This window comes from Mesoplodon bidens (genome assembly GCF_964165515.1).
Source record: "Mesoplodon bidens genome assembly, chromosome: 14".
Taxonomy (NCBI): Eukaryota; Metazoa; Chordata; class Mammalia; order Artiodactyla; family Ziphiidae; genus Mesoplodon; species Mesoplodon bidens.
In genome coordinates this window covers 74,343,736-74,364,509 of record NC_138170.1, presented here as the reverse complement: position 1 = coordinate 74,364,509, position 20,774 = coordinate 74,343,736, and the positions used below count along the sequence as shown (strand labels likewise).

Genomic DNA, 20,774 nt, shown 5'->3' with positions numbered 1-20,774 from the left:
AAATGTAAAAGCACCATCTTTTAGAATGGACAATCAATACTATTAAAAATTAAGATGTAGTTGAAAAGCAATAACCTCTTAGTTCTTCAGTTTTTTTCTTAACCCAGAAAAACTGTATAATTTGTGGTGAAAAAAAATTAATGTCCTACAATTCCTTCAGATTCACTGTCACATTATTGAATTCAAATTAAACACTAGGGCCTCCCTGGTGGCGCAGTGGTTGAGAGTCCACCTGCCGATGCAGGGGATACGGGTTCGTGCCCCGGTCCGGGAGGATCCCATATGCCGCGGAGCGGCTGGGCCCGTGAGCCATGGCCGCTGAGCCTGCGCATCCGGAGCCTGTGCTCCGCAACGGGAGAGGCCACAACAGTGAGAGGCCCGCGTACCGCAAAAAAAAAAAAAATTAAACACTAAACAAGTAGATTGCACAGTGATGTCATTTTTATAAAATTACTTCTGTTTATTTATCTAATCTAGCAAGTCTATCTTTCCACATACTGGTTACAGCTATACAGAATAATGTTCTGATGTTTATCTAACGTTAATCATTAAGAGACCTCGATTGTAACAGAACTTCAGGCCTTCCTTTCTGACTTTGACTGTTGATAGCTTTTAAGCCTCCCCCTCTCCCTTCCCCTTCTGCCTCACATCTGGACAAGATGATAAGAAAGCATAAGTGTTCCATCCTTTGGTGACGCAGGAGTTTCAAACCACACATATCTCTACCTACCCATGGGAACCCTCCCCCTAGGCCCACCCTCTAACTGCCCAGAAAACCCAAGCCAGTCTCCTTTCCCCGCTCTCAAACCAATTTTGGAGCAGCCTGGGAAGCCTATCCTTTCTCCCCGAAAAACTCATTAAGTGTGTAAGACCGTTTTGCACCCTTTTGGTGTATCTGTGGTGTCATCACTCTTTACGCGCAAACCAAATTTTGGGTGGGGGCCATTCTGGCTGCAGCAGGGTGGTCATGACACAGAAAACACCTGGTTCCCAATAAAAGAGCTGCAATTTACATGTCAAACCAAAATATGAAAACATGTTACAAAATGCAACTAACTTCTGGAAATTTAAAATCCACTATTCCAATTCCAAAAAACATATGTAGTACATAGAAAAATAAATATTTTGGATAAAAGGAAGGTAAACTTTCAATACATTCTTAAAGTTAAAAATTTTCAAAGAACGTTCAATGAAGGCCAAAGTAGGGATTCAAAAATTATCTGGAATTAGAAATAGATTATTTTATAAAACCTGAAAAATAAAATAGGAGAACAGTGGACCTCCAAATAAAAAAGTTACTCAAATGTCCTAGAACAAGTGAAAGACTAAAGAAAATTATCAAATATTTCTTCAGTATCTCTGTTATTAATATAAAAATAATGAAAACAACTAACTACCATTTATGAGCTCTTGGTCGTAGCACTGTGCTGTTTTTCACTCATTATCTTATAAAATAACAATCCTATAAGACAGGTATTATTACTATCCACATTTTATAGAGGTAAAAACAGGCTCATAAACAGGAAAGGAAAAATGAAACTTTAAAAGATGAAGGAACCTGTCTAAAGGTTGTATAAGTGACAGAGCAGGGCTGGAACTCCTCAGTGCATACTCCGAACCAGGACACTACACTGCCTGGTACAAAAATGAATCCCAGTCAAGCCAGCAACAGAAATGTAATTGTTTTTTAATAAGAATTACCTTTAATATCTCATCCAAAAGAACAGATTTAATTTCTAAATCCTCAAAATTACAAATATATCCAGAAGTCTGAATGGGTTCCTTTAAAGACAAAAACAAATGTTATGTTTAACTGTACAAAATTTTCCTTCTTTACCATATCATGATTTTAACTTTTATTATCAAAATTTTCAAAACAACAAAAAAGGAGAGAGAATGTCATTAACACCCATATACACATCATCTAAATAATTATTAACATTTTAGAAATATGCTTCAGTCAATTTTTTGGCTAAGGTATTTTAAAGTAAAGTAAATTTAGACTTGACATTTCACCCCTATTTCATATCTCTAAAACATAAGGATGTTCTCTTACATGGCCACATTACTATTATCACACCTTAACATAATCAGTATTAATTCACTAATAGGATTCAGTATCAGTTCAAATTTTATGAATTAATCCAAAAATGGTTTATACAGTTTGATAATTCTTATTCATTCCATGCAACATTAAACTTAATTCTTAATGAAATTGACAAACACTATATTTGTATCTAAGCACATATATCAAAGTCCCATACCATACTGAAAAGTATGTCCTCTGTAACATTAGCCAGAGGGCATCCTTGATAGATTCATTTCCTACATAAGAAGATTTAATTTGTCAACATGGAAACACATGAGCCTGCTATATGTCTGTTTCTTGTCCTAGTGTTATACAGGCTTGTAGAAATAAAGTATGGTAAATGCATATTATAATGTAAAGTAGTTGTCCTAAATCCCTAGTAAAAGAAATACACTCCCAATATACTTAATACCTTCAAGAACACTGTAAAAAGAATAGGATAACGTTGTCTGATAATGAACATAACTCCGGAATGCAATTTTTTGAAATGTGTGTGTGATGTCATAGTGAAATAGAAAGTAAGCTAAATCCAAATGAAATAACATATCATATTTATAACTGTGAAAGTTAGTGCTTCATATATAATAGAAACTACAAAAATTATTATCATGGGAAGGCACTAAAAAGATGAAAATAAGAAGTAAATATTGAATCATATTTAGTTTGCATTTAATATGCCTAAGTTTAATAATGAGGCTCTTGTAGGCACATTATATGTGTTTATTGGGTTTTTAAATGTATACTTTCTTTAAAAAGTAGAAATTGACTAAAATTATATGAGAAAATTTTATAAAATCCCTAGATTTCCTCAAAAAAATTATATTACATATAGGCAAACAGAATGCTTTTATGAACAGAAAAAATCAGAATAAAATTTAATTCACATAAAAAGCACATGTAACAAAATATTTCTTATAAATTATAGGGGCCTTTCATATACTTTATTTTGGTATTACATGTAAACTAAGTGTACCCTTATAAAAAGGTTAATCACTAGAAAATTTTTTATTTTTAGCTAGATAATTTAACAAAGCAAGAGGGTCAAAAGATAAAGTCATAAAAGATGATCTGTGGATAAAAAATAATACCAAAAACAAAGAGAAAAGGAGAAACAGAAGGATAAGGAGAGAGATCGGGCAGCACCAAGATGGCACAGGGAGACCCTGAGCTCAATTCCTCCCACAAACACACCAAAACTACACCTACATATAGAAGAGCTCTCTGTGAGGATGACTTGAAGACTAGCAGAATGGCTCTTCTACAACCAAGGCTGCAGAAAGGAAAAACACACCGAGTCTGGTAGGAGGGGAGGGGAAGTGATCTAGCCGAGACCCACACCCCTAGCAGGCAACCTAGAGACGGAAGGGCTTATCACAAGCATGGGGATCTTCCCTAAGGAGCAAGGGGTTCACACCCCACACTGAGCATCCCAGCCCTGGGGTCCAGCACTGGGAAGACAAGCTCCCTTGGCTGATTTTTAAAACCAGTGGGGCTTACCAGAGGGCTGTAAGAAACTGAGACTCTGCTCTTAAAGGGTGCAAGCACAGTCTTGCTTGCAGAGGCAGCAGATTGAAAAGTGCCTGGAACCCTGACCTGCCTGCCAAGACTGCACCAGCACAGTCTCCCAGCCTGCACTGGGCTGCAGCTCTAGCACCCCTCACAGAGGTGGTAACCACCACTGCACCACGGGAGAAGATGCAGCATGCACTGGGCCCTGGCTGTAGCCCTTCCAGCTCCAGCCCCACCTTCTGCCAAGGCAGCAGCCCCAGAAAGCCCCGGGAGAAGCCCCCACCTGTGCTGGGTTCCAGTTCTAGCCCCCTACTCCCCTCCCCAGCTCCAGCCCATCCCTCCAAGGCAACGGCCCTAGCACACCCTAGAAAAAGTCCCGACCTACACTCACTTCAGAACCAGCTCTCCCACCAAAGCCACTGGGCACACACAGACTGCATACAGATGTTCTCACATAAGGACACACCTTAAAGGATGGGATAGGTAATTGTTTCACCTAATTTCATAGAGACAAAAAGAGAAGTAAAACAAAATGAGAAGATAGAGGAATATGTTCCAAATGAAAGAACAACATAAAATCCCAGGGAAAAACCCTCATGAAACAGAAATAAGTAATTTACCTGATAAAAGAGTTCAAAACAATGGTCTTAAGAGTGCTCACGGAACGTGGGAAAAGAATAGAGGAAGACAGTGAGAACTTCAACAAAGAATTAGAAAATATGAAAAAGAACCAATCAGAACTGAAGAATGCAATAACTGAAATGGAAACTACAGGAGAAGGAATCAACAACAGATTAGATGATATAGAAGTATGCATGAGCGACCTGGAAGACAGAAAGTGAAAATCACCAAGAAATAAGAAAATATAGGAAGGGAAAAAAAAACTCACTGGTAAAGGCAAATATATAGTATAGGCAGTGGATCAATCACTTTAAAAAGCTAGTATGAAGGTTAAAAAACAAAACATTGTAAAATCAACTATAACTACAATAAACAGTTAAGGGATACACAAAAATAGGTAAAACATCCAAAACATAAAATGTGGGGGGGGGGGGGGGGGTGAAAAAATGTAGACCTTTTGAAAGTGCAATTGGACTTAAATGACTATCAATTTAAAACAAATAGATATATGGACATATAAATATAGATATAGATATAGAAATGTCGTATATATGAACTTCATGGCAGCCACAAACCAAAAACCTACAATAGATACACAAAAACAAAGAGACAGGAACCCAAATATAACACTAAAGAAGATCATCAGACCAAAAGGAAAGAGACTAAAAGAAGAAGTAAAGAACAGAGAAGAACTACAAAATCAACCAGAAAACAAGTAACAAAATGGCAATAAGTACTGTACATATCTATCAATAATCCTTTAAATGTAAATGGACTAAATGCTCTAATCGAAAGACACAGTGTGGCTGAATGGATAAAAAAAAGCAGGACCCATCTATCTGCTGCCTACAAGAGACTCACTTCAGAGCTAAAGACACACACAGACTGAAAGTGAAGGGATGGAAAAAGATATTACATGCATAAAAATTAAAAGAAAGCTGGGGTAGCAATACTCATATCAGACAAAATAGACTTTAAAACAAAGTCTATAACAAAAGACAAGGAAGGGCATTATATAATGATAAAAGGGTCAATCCAAGAAGAGGATATAACATTCATAAACATATATGCACCTAACATAGGATCACCTAAATATATAAAGCAAATATTACAGACATAAAGGGAGAAATTGACAGTAATACAATAATATTAGGGAACTTTATTCCCTATTTACATCAATGGAAAGATCATCCAGACAGAAAATCAATTAGAAAACAGTGGCCTTAAATGACTTATTAGGCCAAATGGACTTAATAGCTATCTACAGGACACAAACACAGCAGAACATACATTCTTTTCAAGTGCTCATGGAACGTTCTCCAGGATAGATCACATGCCAGGCCATAAAACAAATCTCAATAAATTTTAAAAGACTGAAAAGATATCAAGCACCTTTTCTGACCACAACAGTATAAAACTAGAAATCAATTATAGTAAGAAAACTGAAAATAAAACAAACACATGGAAACTAAACAACATCTAAACTAAACTAAAAAATCAATGGGTCAACAAAGAAATCGAAGAATCAGTACCTTCAGAGGGTCACTGGAGATGAAAATGATCAAGCAGGGAATATCAACATTAAATACTCATTTCCTAATTCTCAAGGAAAATATGCTTTATCAATGAATTAGAATTTTGCACGCAAATGGCACCCTTTTCTCACACAGAATCTGAAGAAAGGTCTACAATTCAAGGAAAGGTATGAAACTAGAATTCATAACAACACTCAGACGTATAAAAATGTATTCAGTATTAACCATCAAACAACAGTTTATCTCCTTAATAATAACACAGAATACTATGTCCTAAAGGAGTTCTAGTAAGTCCAGTTTTGAAGAGTATGACCTCACATGCTAGAGGAGTGACTAGCAGAGTAACTAACCAAACAGGGACCACAGGCAGGGTCCTCATGAATGAAATGAACAGCACACCATGGTTTATAAAGAAATCCAGTCAATGGTAATGTTATAAGAAATTCACCTACCTCTAAATCTAATAGAAATTGAAGTACATGCCAAGCCAGACAACAAACTCCAAAAATAAATAAATAAAAGGTTGTTCTTTTAAAACTACTTAAGAAAGAAACACTTTCCACCAGGCAAAGATTTCCCTTGGTGCTAGACTGACCATGTGTGCTACACACACATTATGAACAGCCAGGCATAATCCTCTCACTTCTCCAGGCATATGATTTTGGAATTAATACAAGTAGGGCCAAGGATGGAAAATGGACCCTAACACTCAAAAAGTATTTTACTTCCATCCTCAAGTTTATCCCATGGTTACCTGTCAAATTTCCACACTTGTTTTGTACCAAGGGTCAAATTTTCTTTGAACCCTTGAAAGAAGTCCATGCTTATATAGGTCAAATGCAGCAGCCCTGAATGCCCTTCCTTTGAGCCATTACTCAGGGCCTGAAAATTACAGAGATCCTTAAGACTCCTAAAAGCTTTAACAAAGCCTTTGAGAACAATTTACATCAGGTCATTGACCAACCCAAAGATCCTGAGTAGGGCTCAAACGGGGAAATGTAAAAATAATTTGGGATATTAAAGATGTTTAGTTTACCACTAAATAATTACAGAAGATCTTCAGTAGCTCAGGGGACCCAGCATGTAATTTCTTCCCAAGAAGGAAACTACAGGTCCAAACAAACATCAATTAATGACATAAAGCATTTATCAAGTCATCTCTTATTATTTCCACTAGTGGAGTATAACAGGAGTCTTGAAAATTCCAAATTGAAAATCCACTGATAATTCAAAAATTGTTCAAAAGATTTAGCTTCTTAATGATGTTTTGATTAGGCTACCACTCAAATTATTTTGAATTCCCAAACACAACAGCTAACAGTTGATACACAGCAGACTGACAGGAAAATTCTGAGCCTAAAAGTTAGCTGATGTGAGCCACAAGTAGAAAATAAAAATATAACTTTAAAATCAGTGAGAAAGCAGCTTTCTGACACCCCAGAGAGAGCAGATTATTAATCACAGTCCACATTTGCCTGTTCATAAGATTATCAGGATGAGAAAGAACATGGATTACTAGGTGATAAAGTTCATGTAAATATACATAAGACAAAGGTAAGCACAGAATAAGCACAGAACAGGCAAAAGAGAATGAAAGGGCAAGGCAATTCCAAAACCACATTTTTTTTGGCTGGTTGTTTTAAGCAATTTTGGTAAATAAGACTACTTTATTTGTCTTAAACTTTGACAAGGAAAGAAATAAAGACTATATAGTTAGTGAGCATGGTTCCATCTTTTAAAAAGAATAGATAAATGCTTAGGAAGTGCCTTTCAGTGAAAGTGGAGAATATTTAAAGGACAAATATTAATCCCACTTAAGACCAATATTTTTAAATTCCACAGAAATGTTTCTATTTATTTTCAGAATTCATGCAGCCAACACCAACAAACTTCTTGAAGAAACAAAGGGGAAATATCCAGGTTTTGGTATTTGGCTCATTATTTATGTACTGTTAATGCTCATTTCTTGTTTTTACCTCAGGATCCAAGTTTCTGAAAACATACATTCTTGTCTTCTCCATCATTGCAAACAAATCAGGATTATCTTTGGCCCACTTCATATCCCAGACATCTTTTCGCTCCAATTTTAACAACTCGCCAATAACTTGCTGTCCTGTGCTGTCTGTTACCCGAGCATCCAAGTCAAAGAAGGTCAGAACTCCTGAGATGTCTATGATAGCAAGACGACTACAAATAATGAAATTGGAGAAGGGGAAAAAAAATTGTAAAAGTACTATCTGCGTTCATGAATATAATTACTTATCACCATTCTTCAGAATAAGTTCATCAGAACCCGGGAATAAGGTAGAAATGGCTTTAAATAAATAACTGGCTTTAAACTAACATTTATAAATTCGATAGAAGACATGGCTGCTTTCCATTTTGCTTCCTTGTGAAAAAAAGTATCCAAAGGGATTAAAGCAACTGGTATGCAAATAATTTTTTTTAAATTACACTAGAGTTTCTATATTTTGCCCAATGAGAGAAAGACATCTAGACACAGTATAGTAAATATAATATTTAAATACAAATATACTATAGTAAAACCACACTGAACTGTAAGACAAGTTTAAAACAAACACAAGTCTTTGCATTTATTACATAAATACAACAATCCCAGTGGATGACTTCTAAGTCTAATATGTACGTGAGGAAAGTTTTCAGACTTACCTGGAGTTGCAATTCAAGGATAACTGGTAGGCTCGACAATTAAGGGAGTATTTTTGAATCAAACCAACATTAGGAAGACTGTATCTCTGAATGGTGCCAGATTCACGACTCTACAGAAAATATTTCTGATTACTAAAGCACATTTACCATAATAATATTAAATTACAACTACAGGTCTCTCTATATGTTCATACATTTGTTTCAAAACCAAAGTGATGGTGTCATAGTGAATTCTCAGTTCTGATCCTGATCGTGTTCTGAGTACAAATTTACCTCATAATTTAATTAAAACCTTTTTAAAGTGGCTGAAGGTGATCTAATTTTTTTTTCATGTAATATTCAAGAAAGAAGTCAGAAAGCTATTTCTTTAATAATACACAAAGTCTTACATCACAAGGAAGATGTATCTAGGGTTATTTACAGTTGTCTAGGTTAACATTCGGGGTACATTAAAGGCTAAAATATAAAGCACTTATTGAACTAAATTTCATATATGTGAAAAATCAATATAAGATCACCATAGGAAACAGCTGTTACTGAAAGTCTATGTTTTTATCCTGTAGCCATCTATGTGATACCAGTTTGTGGCAAAGGGAGATGATCAGAAAGCAGTGATACAATGAGTATTAGTTTAAATGTGCTTAAAAATAAAACAGAACATAAGTTTCTATGCAACTCTGTGCAAGCCTTAAGGCTGACGGATCAACAGTTAGAGCAACAGACAGGAGAGAGCTGTGATTTTCAAACCCTGCTGTGCCTCCGGCCATAGCCATGGAGAAAAAAGCAGAAGGCGGCACTCAGCCCATCATTCCCTATCCCCTTCCTAATGGGAGCAGCTCTGCCCTCCCAGCATGCTTCCCCAGAGAGGCCTATCAGAAAGGCTGGGGAAGGCAAGAGAGTGGTGAGGAGGGCGGATATTTTTTAATGTACAAAAAGGAGGTATCGGCTTTAAAAGATTATATTGAAGTACACAATAAGATTTTGTTTTTGAAAAAGTGGGTCCTGTGGCTTTAAAAGTTTGAAAAAGGCAAGGTTCTAAAAGCTGTTTATATTTCAACAGTGGAAAGTTTTAAACACAGAAGATACATTTTCCATTAAAATTTTTGGCCGGTATTAAAACTATTTGAGTGTTTCTTATAGGTAGACTCTCATTTAGGAAGTAAGTCAATTTTTGTGACTGATCTGACTTGCATGTTTTTTTACTTTTCCTGTAAATGTCAGAAACACAACTAACACAACCAAAAACCTGCTGTATAGTAAAGAATCTAAAAAGAAAACCTGACCTGACTGTAAGACAAACTGCCTTAAAACATATACCAAATTTATTTGGTGAGGAAAAATGAATACTATGTTCTTAAGCTTTTTCCCCCATAAACTTAGCTAATGTCTAAAGAATGTAACTAGAACTGGAAATATACACACGCAAGGATCTATTTACATAATTTGAATTTAATGACTCTACCAGCATTACTATATTAAACATGTACTTCTAAAATTAATATTTTCAAATGTCAGAGCTCAAGAAAAGGCACAACAACATTGATACATTGATTTTATTTGAAAAATTCAGCAAAAATTTGCCACAGGCTTCTTTATTTTACTGGCTACCAAGCACACTACCTCTTCATTCTAATTCTTGTGGAAGCAGCTGAGCCCAAGCACTTTCTCCAGTATGAAAAAGCAGGCCACACAGAGGAGGAAACTTTCCAAGACCTACTACCACCATCCATCTGCTCCACATCTGCCAGCCTTTATAGGGCTCATTCAACCCAGACTCAAACTCTCCCCAGCTGGCCACGATTCTACCGTTTTCACAAAGTTATTTTTGGCAAATGATTAACAATTTGTGAGGCAATCTCTAAAACTTTCTTATTTCTTTTGTTGGACCTAGTAAAACTTGAGGTGCCCGCAAGATGATATTCAAATCCAAAACATGTTGCTTTATTCTATTTTTAACAAGTTAAATGATTATTATTCATAGAATAAGTTTTTCTTTTAACAACTTACCACAATCAGTGTCTTATCAGATGCAGTTATGGCACAAATTGGATCCCTTGTGCCCTAAAATAAATCAGCATTACTCTTTGACAAATATTTATTGACTGGCTAATCTGGTACAAGGTAGTATACAATTCACTGAGAAGAATACTGTAACTATATATTTATTAACTTAACCAACATTTACTTACTGAGCACCTACTATATGCCAGACATTGAACTAAGCACTGGAGATACTCGGATAAAATCTTTGCCCTCGGGGATTACTCAGAAGTCTACTGGGAAAGACAGTGGAACCAACACCTAATGACAGTACAGTATGATCACAGTAGAGGTAAACCACAGGAGTTATAAGTGCACAGAGGGAAGAGCATAAACTTATACCAAAATGGGAAGAGAGACAAAAACTTGATCTTAGCTGTAAAAGATGAACATTCAGCAAAAGGACCAGCGCGTGCCAAAATAAAGAAGGGGGCAAATGGCATGGCACTGCTACAACCTGGATTATTTTTTTAAGCCAGTCTCAAAAGATGACATGCTATTACATGCTATATGGTTCCATTTGTAAAACATTCTCAGAGTGACAAAACTATAGAGATGGAAACAGATGAGTGATTGCCAGAGGACAAGGATGGGGGTGGAGAGTGGGTGTGAAAATGAAGAAGTAGCACGAGGCAATTCCTTTATGGTGATGAAGTTACATAAAACTACATGTAAAAACTAGTGAAAACTGAATAGGAAGTGGGTCGTAGTCTAGTTCACAGCATCATTACTAATGTCAATTCCCTGATTTTGATATTACACTATAGTTATGTAAGATGTCACCACTGAGGGAAGCTGGGTAAAGAGGTTCTATGTGCTATTTTTGCAACTTCCTGTGGGTCTATGATCATGTCAACATAAACTTTTTTTCAAAATCGAAGGAAGAAAAAACAGATCTAGAAAAATTTGAATTAGAATAGAAATTTTTAAAAGAATTACTAGAATAAAATGCTATTCGTTGGAAACAAATTTTTTTCAGGTCTCAAAATAAAATTACAGTATTTCCAAACCTATGGATATTAACATTTGTTGGCAATAATAAAATCACCTACTTGAATGGCTTTACTATAATCAAGCACACCATCCACTGATCCAGAAGGAGTATCATCAACATGATAAATTCTGAAAAAAAAATCTTAATTTCAATGATAGTATAAGTAAGGTTTATACTATTTCATCATCTCTAGAACAATTAAAGGATTGGATGACACTGATGAATACTGTTATTTAATATTACTGTCCTGATTATTTTAAAGAGTTCTTGACACAGCTCAATCTTACAAAGGCAGAAACTACCTACCATGTGTTTACTAGTTATGCAAGTGCCGTGTTCCTGAGAGCTATGCCAAAAATATAGTTGGACACTGAATCATACATTTCCAGTGAATTTCGGTAAAAGCCCCAAGAGATATCTTCCCTTACTCTCCCAATGAACATCAGTCAGGAACAGCTTCTAAAGCACCAGGTTTCTCTGTTGTTTCTCCATAATTTCCCTTCTAACGATATGCTTAATAAAGGTAAAACTTAAGTGTATTTGGGAAGCCCTAATTAATGCAATTCTTCTTCTGAAGTAAAGAACCCTCCCCTATGCCTACTGTGTTATGAAGATGCACCACTTCTGGTGTACCATCTCTCGGATACCTTTACTGTAACACTTATTCACACCACAGTATTGCTGCTAGTTTCCTTGTCTCTCCCACTAGACGGTGATTTTCCTAGAGGCAAAGACTACATCTCCAGTGCCTGCCACACCTTGTCAGGTGCTCTATAATGTCTGCTGAAGACAACATTAAAATGAATGGAGGTGAACGGAGAAGACACATCACTGAGTAGCTATGAGGCCCTGGGCAAGTTATTTAACTTCTCTGAGCCTCAATTTCTTCATCTGTAAAAGAAGGCTAACAATTCCCTCTTTGCAGGATTTTTGAGAGGCATAAATAAAATGATGCTTGTAAAGCACATGTGCACAGAGCCTGATACATAAAAGGAGTTCAAGACATCGCAGCTGTAATATAATCACAGGAAAATTAAGCCATTTTCCATCTTTAAAATATCATGAATTTTATCATTGTTAAATTGAAGCCACATTTGTACTTTCACCAATATAATAAGGAGATCAAATGTTAAATAAATTTTAAAGAAATGTATTAAATACAGAAAGGTATACTAATTTAGAGGTACCATGTTTCTGCTTTCTAATACATTTTTATTAAGTACATACAGTCAATATTTCTACTTAGTTATCACAAAATAAAAGTCAAAGGTTAGAATAGGAGGTCTCTCAAGAGATAATTTGACCCAAATCCCTTTCTTAAAACAAATAGGGTACTACAAGAAAGGCCAATCTGAGTAAAGTGGCTCAGAGCCAGATAAACCTGGCATTGTGTCCCATCTCCTCTTATCAGCTGGGAACCTCTGGCAAATAATTTATGCTGTGTGTCTCAGTTTCCTCTCTGTGAAACAGGAATAATACAAGTGCTGACTAGACTTCCCAGTGTCTGGCACACAAGAAGTACTCCATCAGTGTTGGCTCCTATCAACATCATCAACAATTTACAGTTCTCAAGCATGACAATTTGTAAATAGCTATGTCCAATTTAAATGTGATATGGTTGAGCTACTAAAAAATGTTCATCAGAAGACATACCTTTCTCTCCCTTCTTTTCGAGACCGGGTGATCTGATTAATTTCCAATGCTGTGAGCTTCTTTGCCACACGATACTGCCAGGTATAAAATGCTTCTTTTGAAGCTGCTATCACATGGGTTTTGGTCATTGTAACAAACAATGGTACTATTAAAAAGAACATTAAGGCAATTAGGTTACAATTAGACAGAACCACAAAATGTGCTGCAAAAGACTTCAGTGATCACTGAGTCCAATCTCGCATCTTATAGACAATATACCCTAAAAACAGTCTGAGAACTCAGAAGAGTCAAAAGTTTGTAGGACCATCCAGAAATATCAACTCAAAATGAATCAGACATAAGTATAGAACTCTTAGAAGAAAACTTATGTGTAAATCTATGTGACATTGGATTAGGCAATGATTTCTTAAATATGACACGAAAACCACAAGCAAGAAGAGAAAAAGTAGATAAACTGGACTTCATCAAAATTCAAAACATTTGTGCTTCAAAGGACACCAGCAAAAAAGTGAAAAAACAATCCACAAATGGAAGAAAATATTTGAAAAGCATATACATGATAGGGAATTACATCTAGAATGTATAAAGAACTCTTGTAACTCAATAATAAAAATTCAAATAGCCCAATTTAAAATTGGGCAAAGCATCTGAGCAGACATTTTTCCAATGAAGATATACAAATGGCTACTAAGCAAATGAAAAGATGCTCAACATTATTAGCCACCAGGCAAATGCAAATCAAAATCACAATGAGATAACACTTCACACCTACTAGCATGGCTAGAATCAAGAAGTCAGACAATAATGAGTATTTGCAAAAATGTGGAGAAATGGTAGGAATGTAAAGTGGTGCATCCACTTTGAAAAACAGCTTGGTAGTTCTTCAAAATGTTAAATATATCAATAGAATTACCACATGCCCTAGCAATTCCACTCCTAGGTATAGACCCAAGAGAAATGAAAACATATGTCTACACAAAAACTCATACACAAATATTCATAACAGCATTCGTAAGAGTCAAAAAAATAGAAACAGCCCAAATGTCCAAATGGATAAATAAAATCCCACTCCTTCCTCCCATCCCCACTACCATTACTGCTTGGTTCAGGCCTTTATCCTTCCCTCTGATCTCGTATGTCTTATATTTCCTCATTAATTTAGAAAATGAAATTATCCAAAGTTCCTTCTAATTTAGGAATATAGTCTCTTAAATATTTTTTTCATCTGTTCCATTTCTTAGGGAATATTTAATTAAATTCCTACTGTGTACCCTTTGATGAAGTAGTCTCATCAAATCCATCTTACAGATAAAGAAACAGAGGATTAAAGATGTAAAATAACTTGCCCAAGGTCACAAACAAAATAAACAATATAAAATTAAACACACACATTCACAAAAATATAGAAAAACAAAAAACTCTTTCATAAAAGATCATTTTAGTAGCTAATTTCTAAATTCACAATTAAAGTGGTACAAAACATATTGTTCTATTCAAAACTACTGTACAAAGTAATCATTAATACAGTCAGAATAAAGGAACAGTGTTAATAACAGCTACCATTTATGGAGTTCTTGCCACAGTCCAAATAAAGGACATTTAGGGCAGTAAGAGACTTAGGAACTAAACAAAGAATTAGAAACTAGATTGATGGTGTAGTGTTAACTGAACAGATTAACAAGTCGAGATTCAAACGCAAGAATTTTTATATGCTAAATAAATAACTCAGTAGAGTTGAATCATATTAAAAAGTTTTTTTTAATTACAGTTGTCAAGATTTCTCTATTCAAAATGTGTACCACTACCAAACTCTAGAGGGAGTGAGAAGGCTTCCTGTAGGGAACAGCTGGTTGGAAGGCAGTCCTGAGAATGGTGGCAGAGCCCGATTCATGGGGAGCCCTGAGTGGGACGAATGAACAGGCCAGGCCTAGGCTTTGCTGAGCTTTTGCTGATCCCATCTGCACTAAATCATAAGACATTTGCTAAATATTCAGTAAATTCTACCATAGGTACTCTGATGCTGGTAACTATTATGCCTTTAGTGTGATGTGAAGTTCACAAACCTTAACTGCTTTCTAATAAAATAGTTTTTCCTAAGCATATAAAAGCATATTTCTAACCAATGTTTAGCTACAATTATAAATTATACTCATGTTTCCTTTTTTTTGATACATCCTAAATAATCACAAGTTTATTATCAGCCTAATTAATTCAAAATTAAAAAGTGAGTGGTTCATAGCAAGTCAGACTTCTTGGATTTATATCACAGGCACTTGCTAACTCTGTGGCCTTAGATGAATTACTTATTCTCTCTGAACCTCTGTTTGCTAACTGTAAATTGAACATAATAATAATACCACCAACCTTATAGAGCTACTTTAAGGATTAAGAGAGATAACAAATATAAACCGTAGTACAGTGCCTGGCATAGAATAAATGCTTAATAATAATAATTTTAAATGCCAATATTTATTGAATTTTTTAAATTATATGTCAGGCATTTTTATATAATTATACAGTTATGATACATAATTATATTAATATATAATTAATGTATTACATACATAACTCACACCTACCCTGTAAGGCAGGAACTATTATTACCCCCATTTAGCAGATGAAGAAACTGAAGGATGGAATGGTTAAATAACTCACTGAAGTTGCACAGCGAGAAAGCGGTAGAAGCTGGGACACAAACACAGTCAATCTGGTTCTAGAATCTGTGCTCTTAACCACTATGGCAGACTGCTCCTCATTAAGGGTTAATAACTGTTAGGTGTGGTTGCTATTATTTTTTGCTTTTTATAATAAAACGACATATAAATTCACTAGTCAATACAAAAAACAAATACAATATATATGAAACATGTTCTTTTGAATCAGCATGGCAGTAATTTTGGCAAATTCATATGGGTAGATAATCCTATCTACATAAATTATGCTAGATCATTATTTATTATCTATCCCATCCAGGTGGTTTAGTTCTTAGTTTGCTAGAACTAAGCCTCTAGGGAAAAGTTAGAAGACCAAATTTTAACAGAATGGATATTTTAGGAAAAAAACATAACCAGGAAAAAAGCAGTCCATATCCTTCTCAACTATCCAGTATCCAGAAAGAAAAAATTTGAAATATCTAGAAAGATCATTGGGAAAAAATTGTAAAGAAAGTAATTATGTTTCCATTAACTGAAAATTGTAACACTAATAGGTAATAGTTACTAGCTAAGCAAGGATGTAAAATAATTTAGGACAATCTAGGAATTCACATATAAGTAAAACCTGCTTGTAATATTTTAATGCTGAGGCCTGAAATAAATGTCTACATCTGTAATGTTCCCCCACTTTTCTACCTATTTCTCAGCCCTTTAAAGAGCTGGTAAACTGAAATTGCACTGAACTGTTTTCATCAAATCACCTCTCTCTGGCCTATATAGAAGACTTAGTGCAAATGCTACCGGCCACCATTAGAAAGCTCCTACGTGCTCCCCACAAAATGGCTGCAGCACAGGCACCTGGTACTTTTCAGGCACTTTTCATGCCTTCATTCCTCTGCAAATGCTGTTTCCTCTCCTTAAAATGTTACCTGAAGAAATACTTATCCTTCAGAACTCAGCTCAAATGAAACCTTCTCTGAGTAGAAAAAATGTCCCTGACATCCTTATGCACGATATCTACTTATCTAGCACCTAGCACAAAACCTAGCACACAGCAGGGGAGCAATTGTCGTTGTTCAATAGACTAACTATATTTTAATTATCTGTTTAGACATTCTACAGGAAATGTCAGAGTTAATTTCTTATCACTACCAGTACCTAGTACAGTACCTGAAACAATATATACTATTGATGGTTTGCTAAATAAATAGATTTTATTTTAAATATTTTCATACATTCAATAAACATTTGTTATGGGGCAAGCACAGCGTTAGGCAGTGGGGATACAGAAATGAATAAACATAGTTAGATCTTTAAGAAGCTCAAAATCTTGGAGGGAAGGTAGATAAGAAAATCAATAATCACAGTGCAGAGTAAGTACTCTGGATAGAAGCACACCAATGGTATACTGAGGGCTCAAAGGAAGAGGCCCCAAAAATGGTACCTAACTCTTACATGTACAGTACAACAGAACCTCACAAACTAAACTTCTGTAATAATACATAATGTTCTTTTTAAAAGTTTCTCTAGAGATTTTCAGGAAGAGCAGATGACAAATCACATTTCCTAGAACAATATCAGTTATATACTTTTTTTGCTTTAGCCTCCAGTCCTCATGAAAATTTGGCATAGAAACTTAAAAAAGGAATTTCACAGGATATGTGTGAAGCAAAAATGTTGAATTTTTGGCTGAGTTTACTGCAGACCAGTGAAAGAACTGTTTGTTAAAATTTCAGCCAGTGAGACCGCAAAAAAAAAGTTTCAAGACTCAAAAATACAAATAATCATGCCCTCCAGCATTTGCCATTTTATGAAGGTAAAGGATTTACATCTGGCTTTATTAAAACATAGACTGCATGTGATTAAAATTACTTTGAGGTTAACCCTATCATCATTATGATATTATGTTAATATTTTTGATATTAAAAGAAAAAGCATATAATCTGAAGACTGACAGAATTCATCCCTTAGATTTAAGACTATTATATTTCTAATAAATAGAAGATATTCATGTGATAAGTATAATAATTTTAAGCTAAGGAATATTAACATTAACAAAGAACACTAACATTTATGTACATATATAAATATAGAGAGAGAAACATATAAACATACCTAACACTGAACATAAGACAAGAAGTTGAAAAGTTTCAATGTTTAAAAGTGAGTTACCAAGACCCTAAACATAGAGTATAAAATCTTTGAGGCCAGTAAGTATTCTTCACGTTTGCTTGTATCACCCAAAGACCTTAGCAAAATACTTAGAAGGCACACTTTAACATTTAATTGTTAAGGCTGAATGTGAAATTTAAAAACAAAAAAGACTAGTCCTCAGATTCAGAAAATAATTCAATGGGTTTTCAATTTTTGAGACCTACTATTTTTTTAACACCATATCCAATAAACTAATATACACTTTAAAAGAAAATCATTATTTTGGAAGTTATAGTGAAATTGGCAACAAAATATTTGGTAACAATTTTTGACAAAATACTAAGAATAAGATTTGGAATTTTTTATTAGTTTCATAGCTATTGGATAGAGGGAAGGGTAAATCTAAAGAAACAAATGTCTTCCGAAAACAAAAAGGTCAGGAATTTTTTTAAGTTGTCCCTATTAATAAACTAATTTCATCAGAAAAATCTGGACAGGGCAAACTCACTTTAACAAGCAGCTAAAGTGTTTTTTATGGAAGGGAGGTACTTGGCAGTTTATTAATAATAAAAGTGGTTTCATGGCAGAATCCTTTCTATAATCTTCAGTATATTACATACTAATCATTACACTGGATACCAATTCTCATACAATTATATTTCCCATTTAAAGCAAATGATGGCAGTATAGCAGTCGTGAGATTATTGTGAATTTTAGACAGAGTGAACTTAAAAGTTATTGTATTAAGCAGGATCCTTCTGAGAGTGAAATGGGGCATTATTAATAATTTTACCATGACAACAGGCATAGACTGGTACTGAACCTGAACCTGGCAAACCAGGAAGTATGTTCATCCTTGTTTTAGAGAATACCGTTCTAATTAATAATACCATTGTTACATTTTAAAATTAGTTTACAAATAAGACTTGATTAAAGAGGGAGTAAATATTAACATTTCCTTACCAAGATCAATGTATTTGGGATCCAGAGGTGTGCCAATAGAATTACAAAGAACGAGCACAAACTGTGAACAAATAAAACAGAAAGTATCAAAACTCCTGCTTATGTCCTGTAAAAGAAATAATGCTTAATATACCATGCTTATCTCTCTTTCAAGTATCACTAACATGGAAAGAATTGACAAAATTAAATACAAAGAACAGCAAAGATAATCTACAGCACAAAAGTAAAGAAATACGAACTAAAATTAAACTAAGGCTGATTTCTCAATATAGTGGAACACTGGTTTTTAAGAGACCATTTAAGAAACACAAGTACACTGGCTACTTTTCATTTTTATACTTCTAAAATTCCTGGTCAGCTATAACCTCAAAAAACATTTTTATCCTATAACCAGCTATGTAAGGGCTAACAATTTGTTACCGTTGCACCAAATGTTTCCATCTTGTTCTCCTCCTTTGAAGCAATATATAAATGACATGAGAAATTCAGAAAAATTCAGTTAATTCAGAAAAAGACATAACCCAACCCAATGAAAATAACTTAAAATGCCCAGTGGTTACCACATACACAATTATCAATGATTAATATTAGGAAAAATAATCGAAAATAATGCACACTTTACATCAGATTATTCTAATGATAATTTCATTTTTTTGCTGTTAGTCACCTTCTCTATATCTAGTACTAAGAATAATATTTTACATAGATGTTTTCCTGATTAGAATAATAATTTCCAATAAACCAATTCTCAATGTACTATTTAAATGATTTCTTTTCTCAATATCTCAAGTAAAGCTTGTTTAATTTCATAAACGTAAACTAAATGATAAAAATTACAGTAAAATATCATAATTTACTCTTCCACTACTTAAAACAAGCTTATTTACTGCCACAAAATACAAGTGTTTTACATACTTATTATTCACATGCTTATAGCTTAAATGAGACATCTTACTAAAAATAGAAGTCCCCCAACTTCCCATTTCTTGCTTCCTAATTACTTTCAGCTCCTGTAATTCTTTCTTTTGCTATTTACCTCCACAAATGTAAGTAACATGTTTACAGTGCTACTTCTTGTTCTGTTTTGTTTCAATTCAGGACATCATGTAACCATTACTTTCACCCCTCCTTCCCAGCCTCCCATTACACAGGAGCACACTCCCATCACTCCATCTTTCCACTACAGTCTTGTTAAATCAGAATTTAAGTTTTAAAATGTTATTATAGTTCAATTTTTAAACAATTTTAATTTTTCAAAAAATCTAGTGAATACATCATTTTGACGCTAAATGCTATTCACAGCTGAGGCAAGTATAACATGATTTATTTTCCTTTCAAGCATTTTTTTTTTTTTTTGCTATACGCGGGCCTCTCACTGTTGTGGCCTCTCCCGTTGCGGAGCACAGGCTCCGGACGTGCAGGCTCAGCAGCCATGGCTCACGGGCCCAGCCGCTCCCCGGCATGTGGGATCTTCCCGGACCGGGGCACGAACCCATGTCCCCTGCATCGGCAGGCAGACTCTCAACCACTGCACCACCAGGGAAGCCCTCAAGCATGTTTTAAAGCTTTCCCTGGCGTGGATAATTGCCTTTATTTTTTTCTCTTTGCTTGGTTTTCTCTGTGTTTATTACTAACTCAAGTCCCCAGTTATCTATGTCTCCCCTCAGGAGGTCAACCACATTAACTATTCTACTAATTTCATCTTGAATTTCTTTTGGAGCCACCTGGGCTGCTCTCATGTGATGACTCACTCCCTAGGCATGTGCACAACTGCCAGCTGGTACCACTCCACACCACTGTTGTCAGGTTACCTTGTTTCTTCCTCTTTCTTAGTTTATTCTTCGTTTTGGCAAACCATATCCCAAAGTAACTTCCTAAGTTAAGAAAGCTCA

General features: G+C 35.0%; 1 protein-coding gene across 1 annotated transcript in view; it reads right to left on the bottom strand.

The window, feature by feature from the left end:
• WDR35 (WD repeat domain 35) overlaps nucleotides 1-20,774 on the bottom strand; it is a 59,354-nt gene that overhangs the window by 15,743 nt on the left and 22,837 nt on the right. The window contains exons 11-17 of the mRNA XM_081255091.1: nucleotides 18,883-18,943; nucleotides 13,112-13,256; nucleotides 11,517-11,586; nucleotides 10,432-10,485; nucleotides 8,425-8,534; nucleotides 7,731-7,941; nucleotides 1,702-1,782 (exon numbers count right to left, since the gene is read on the bottom strand). Of these exons, the coding sequence (XP_081111217.1) occupies nucleotides 1,702-1,782; nucleotides 7,731-7,941; nucleotides 8,425-8,534; nucleotides 10,432-10,485; nucleotides 11,517-11,586; nucleotides 13,112-13,256; nucleotides 18,883-18,943 (732 nt within the window). The remainder of the gene's footprint in view (nucleotides 1-1,701; nucleotides 1,783-7,730; nucleotides 7,942-8,424; nucleotides 8,535-10,431; nucleotides 10,486-11,516; nucleotides 11,587-13,111; nucleotides 13,257-18,882; nucleotides 18,944-20,774) is intronic.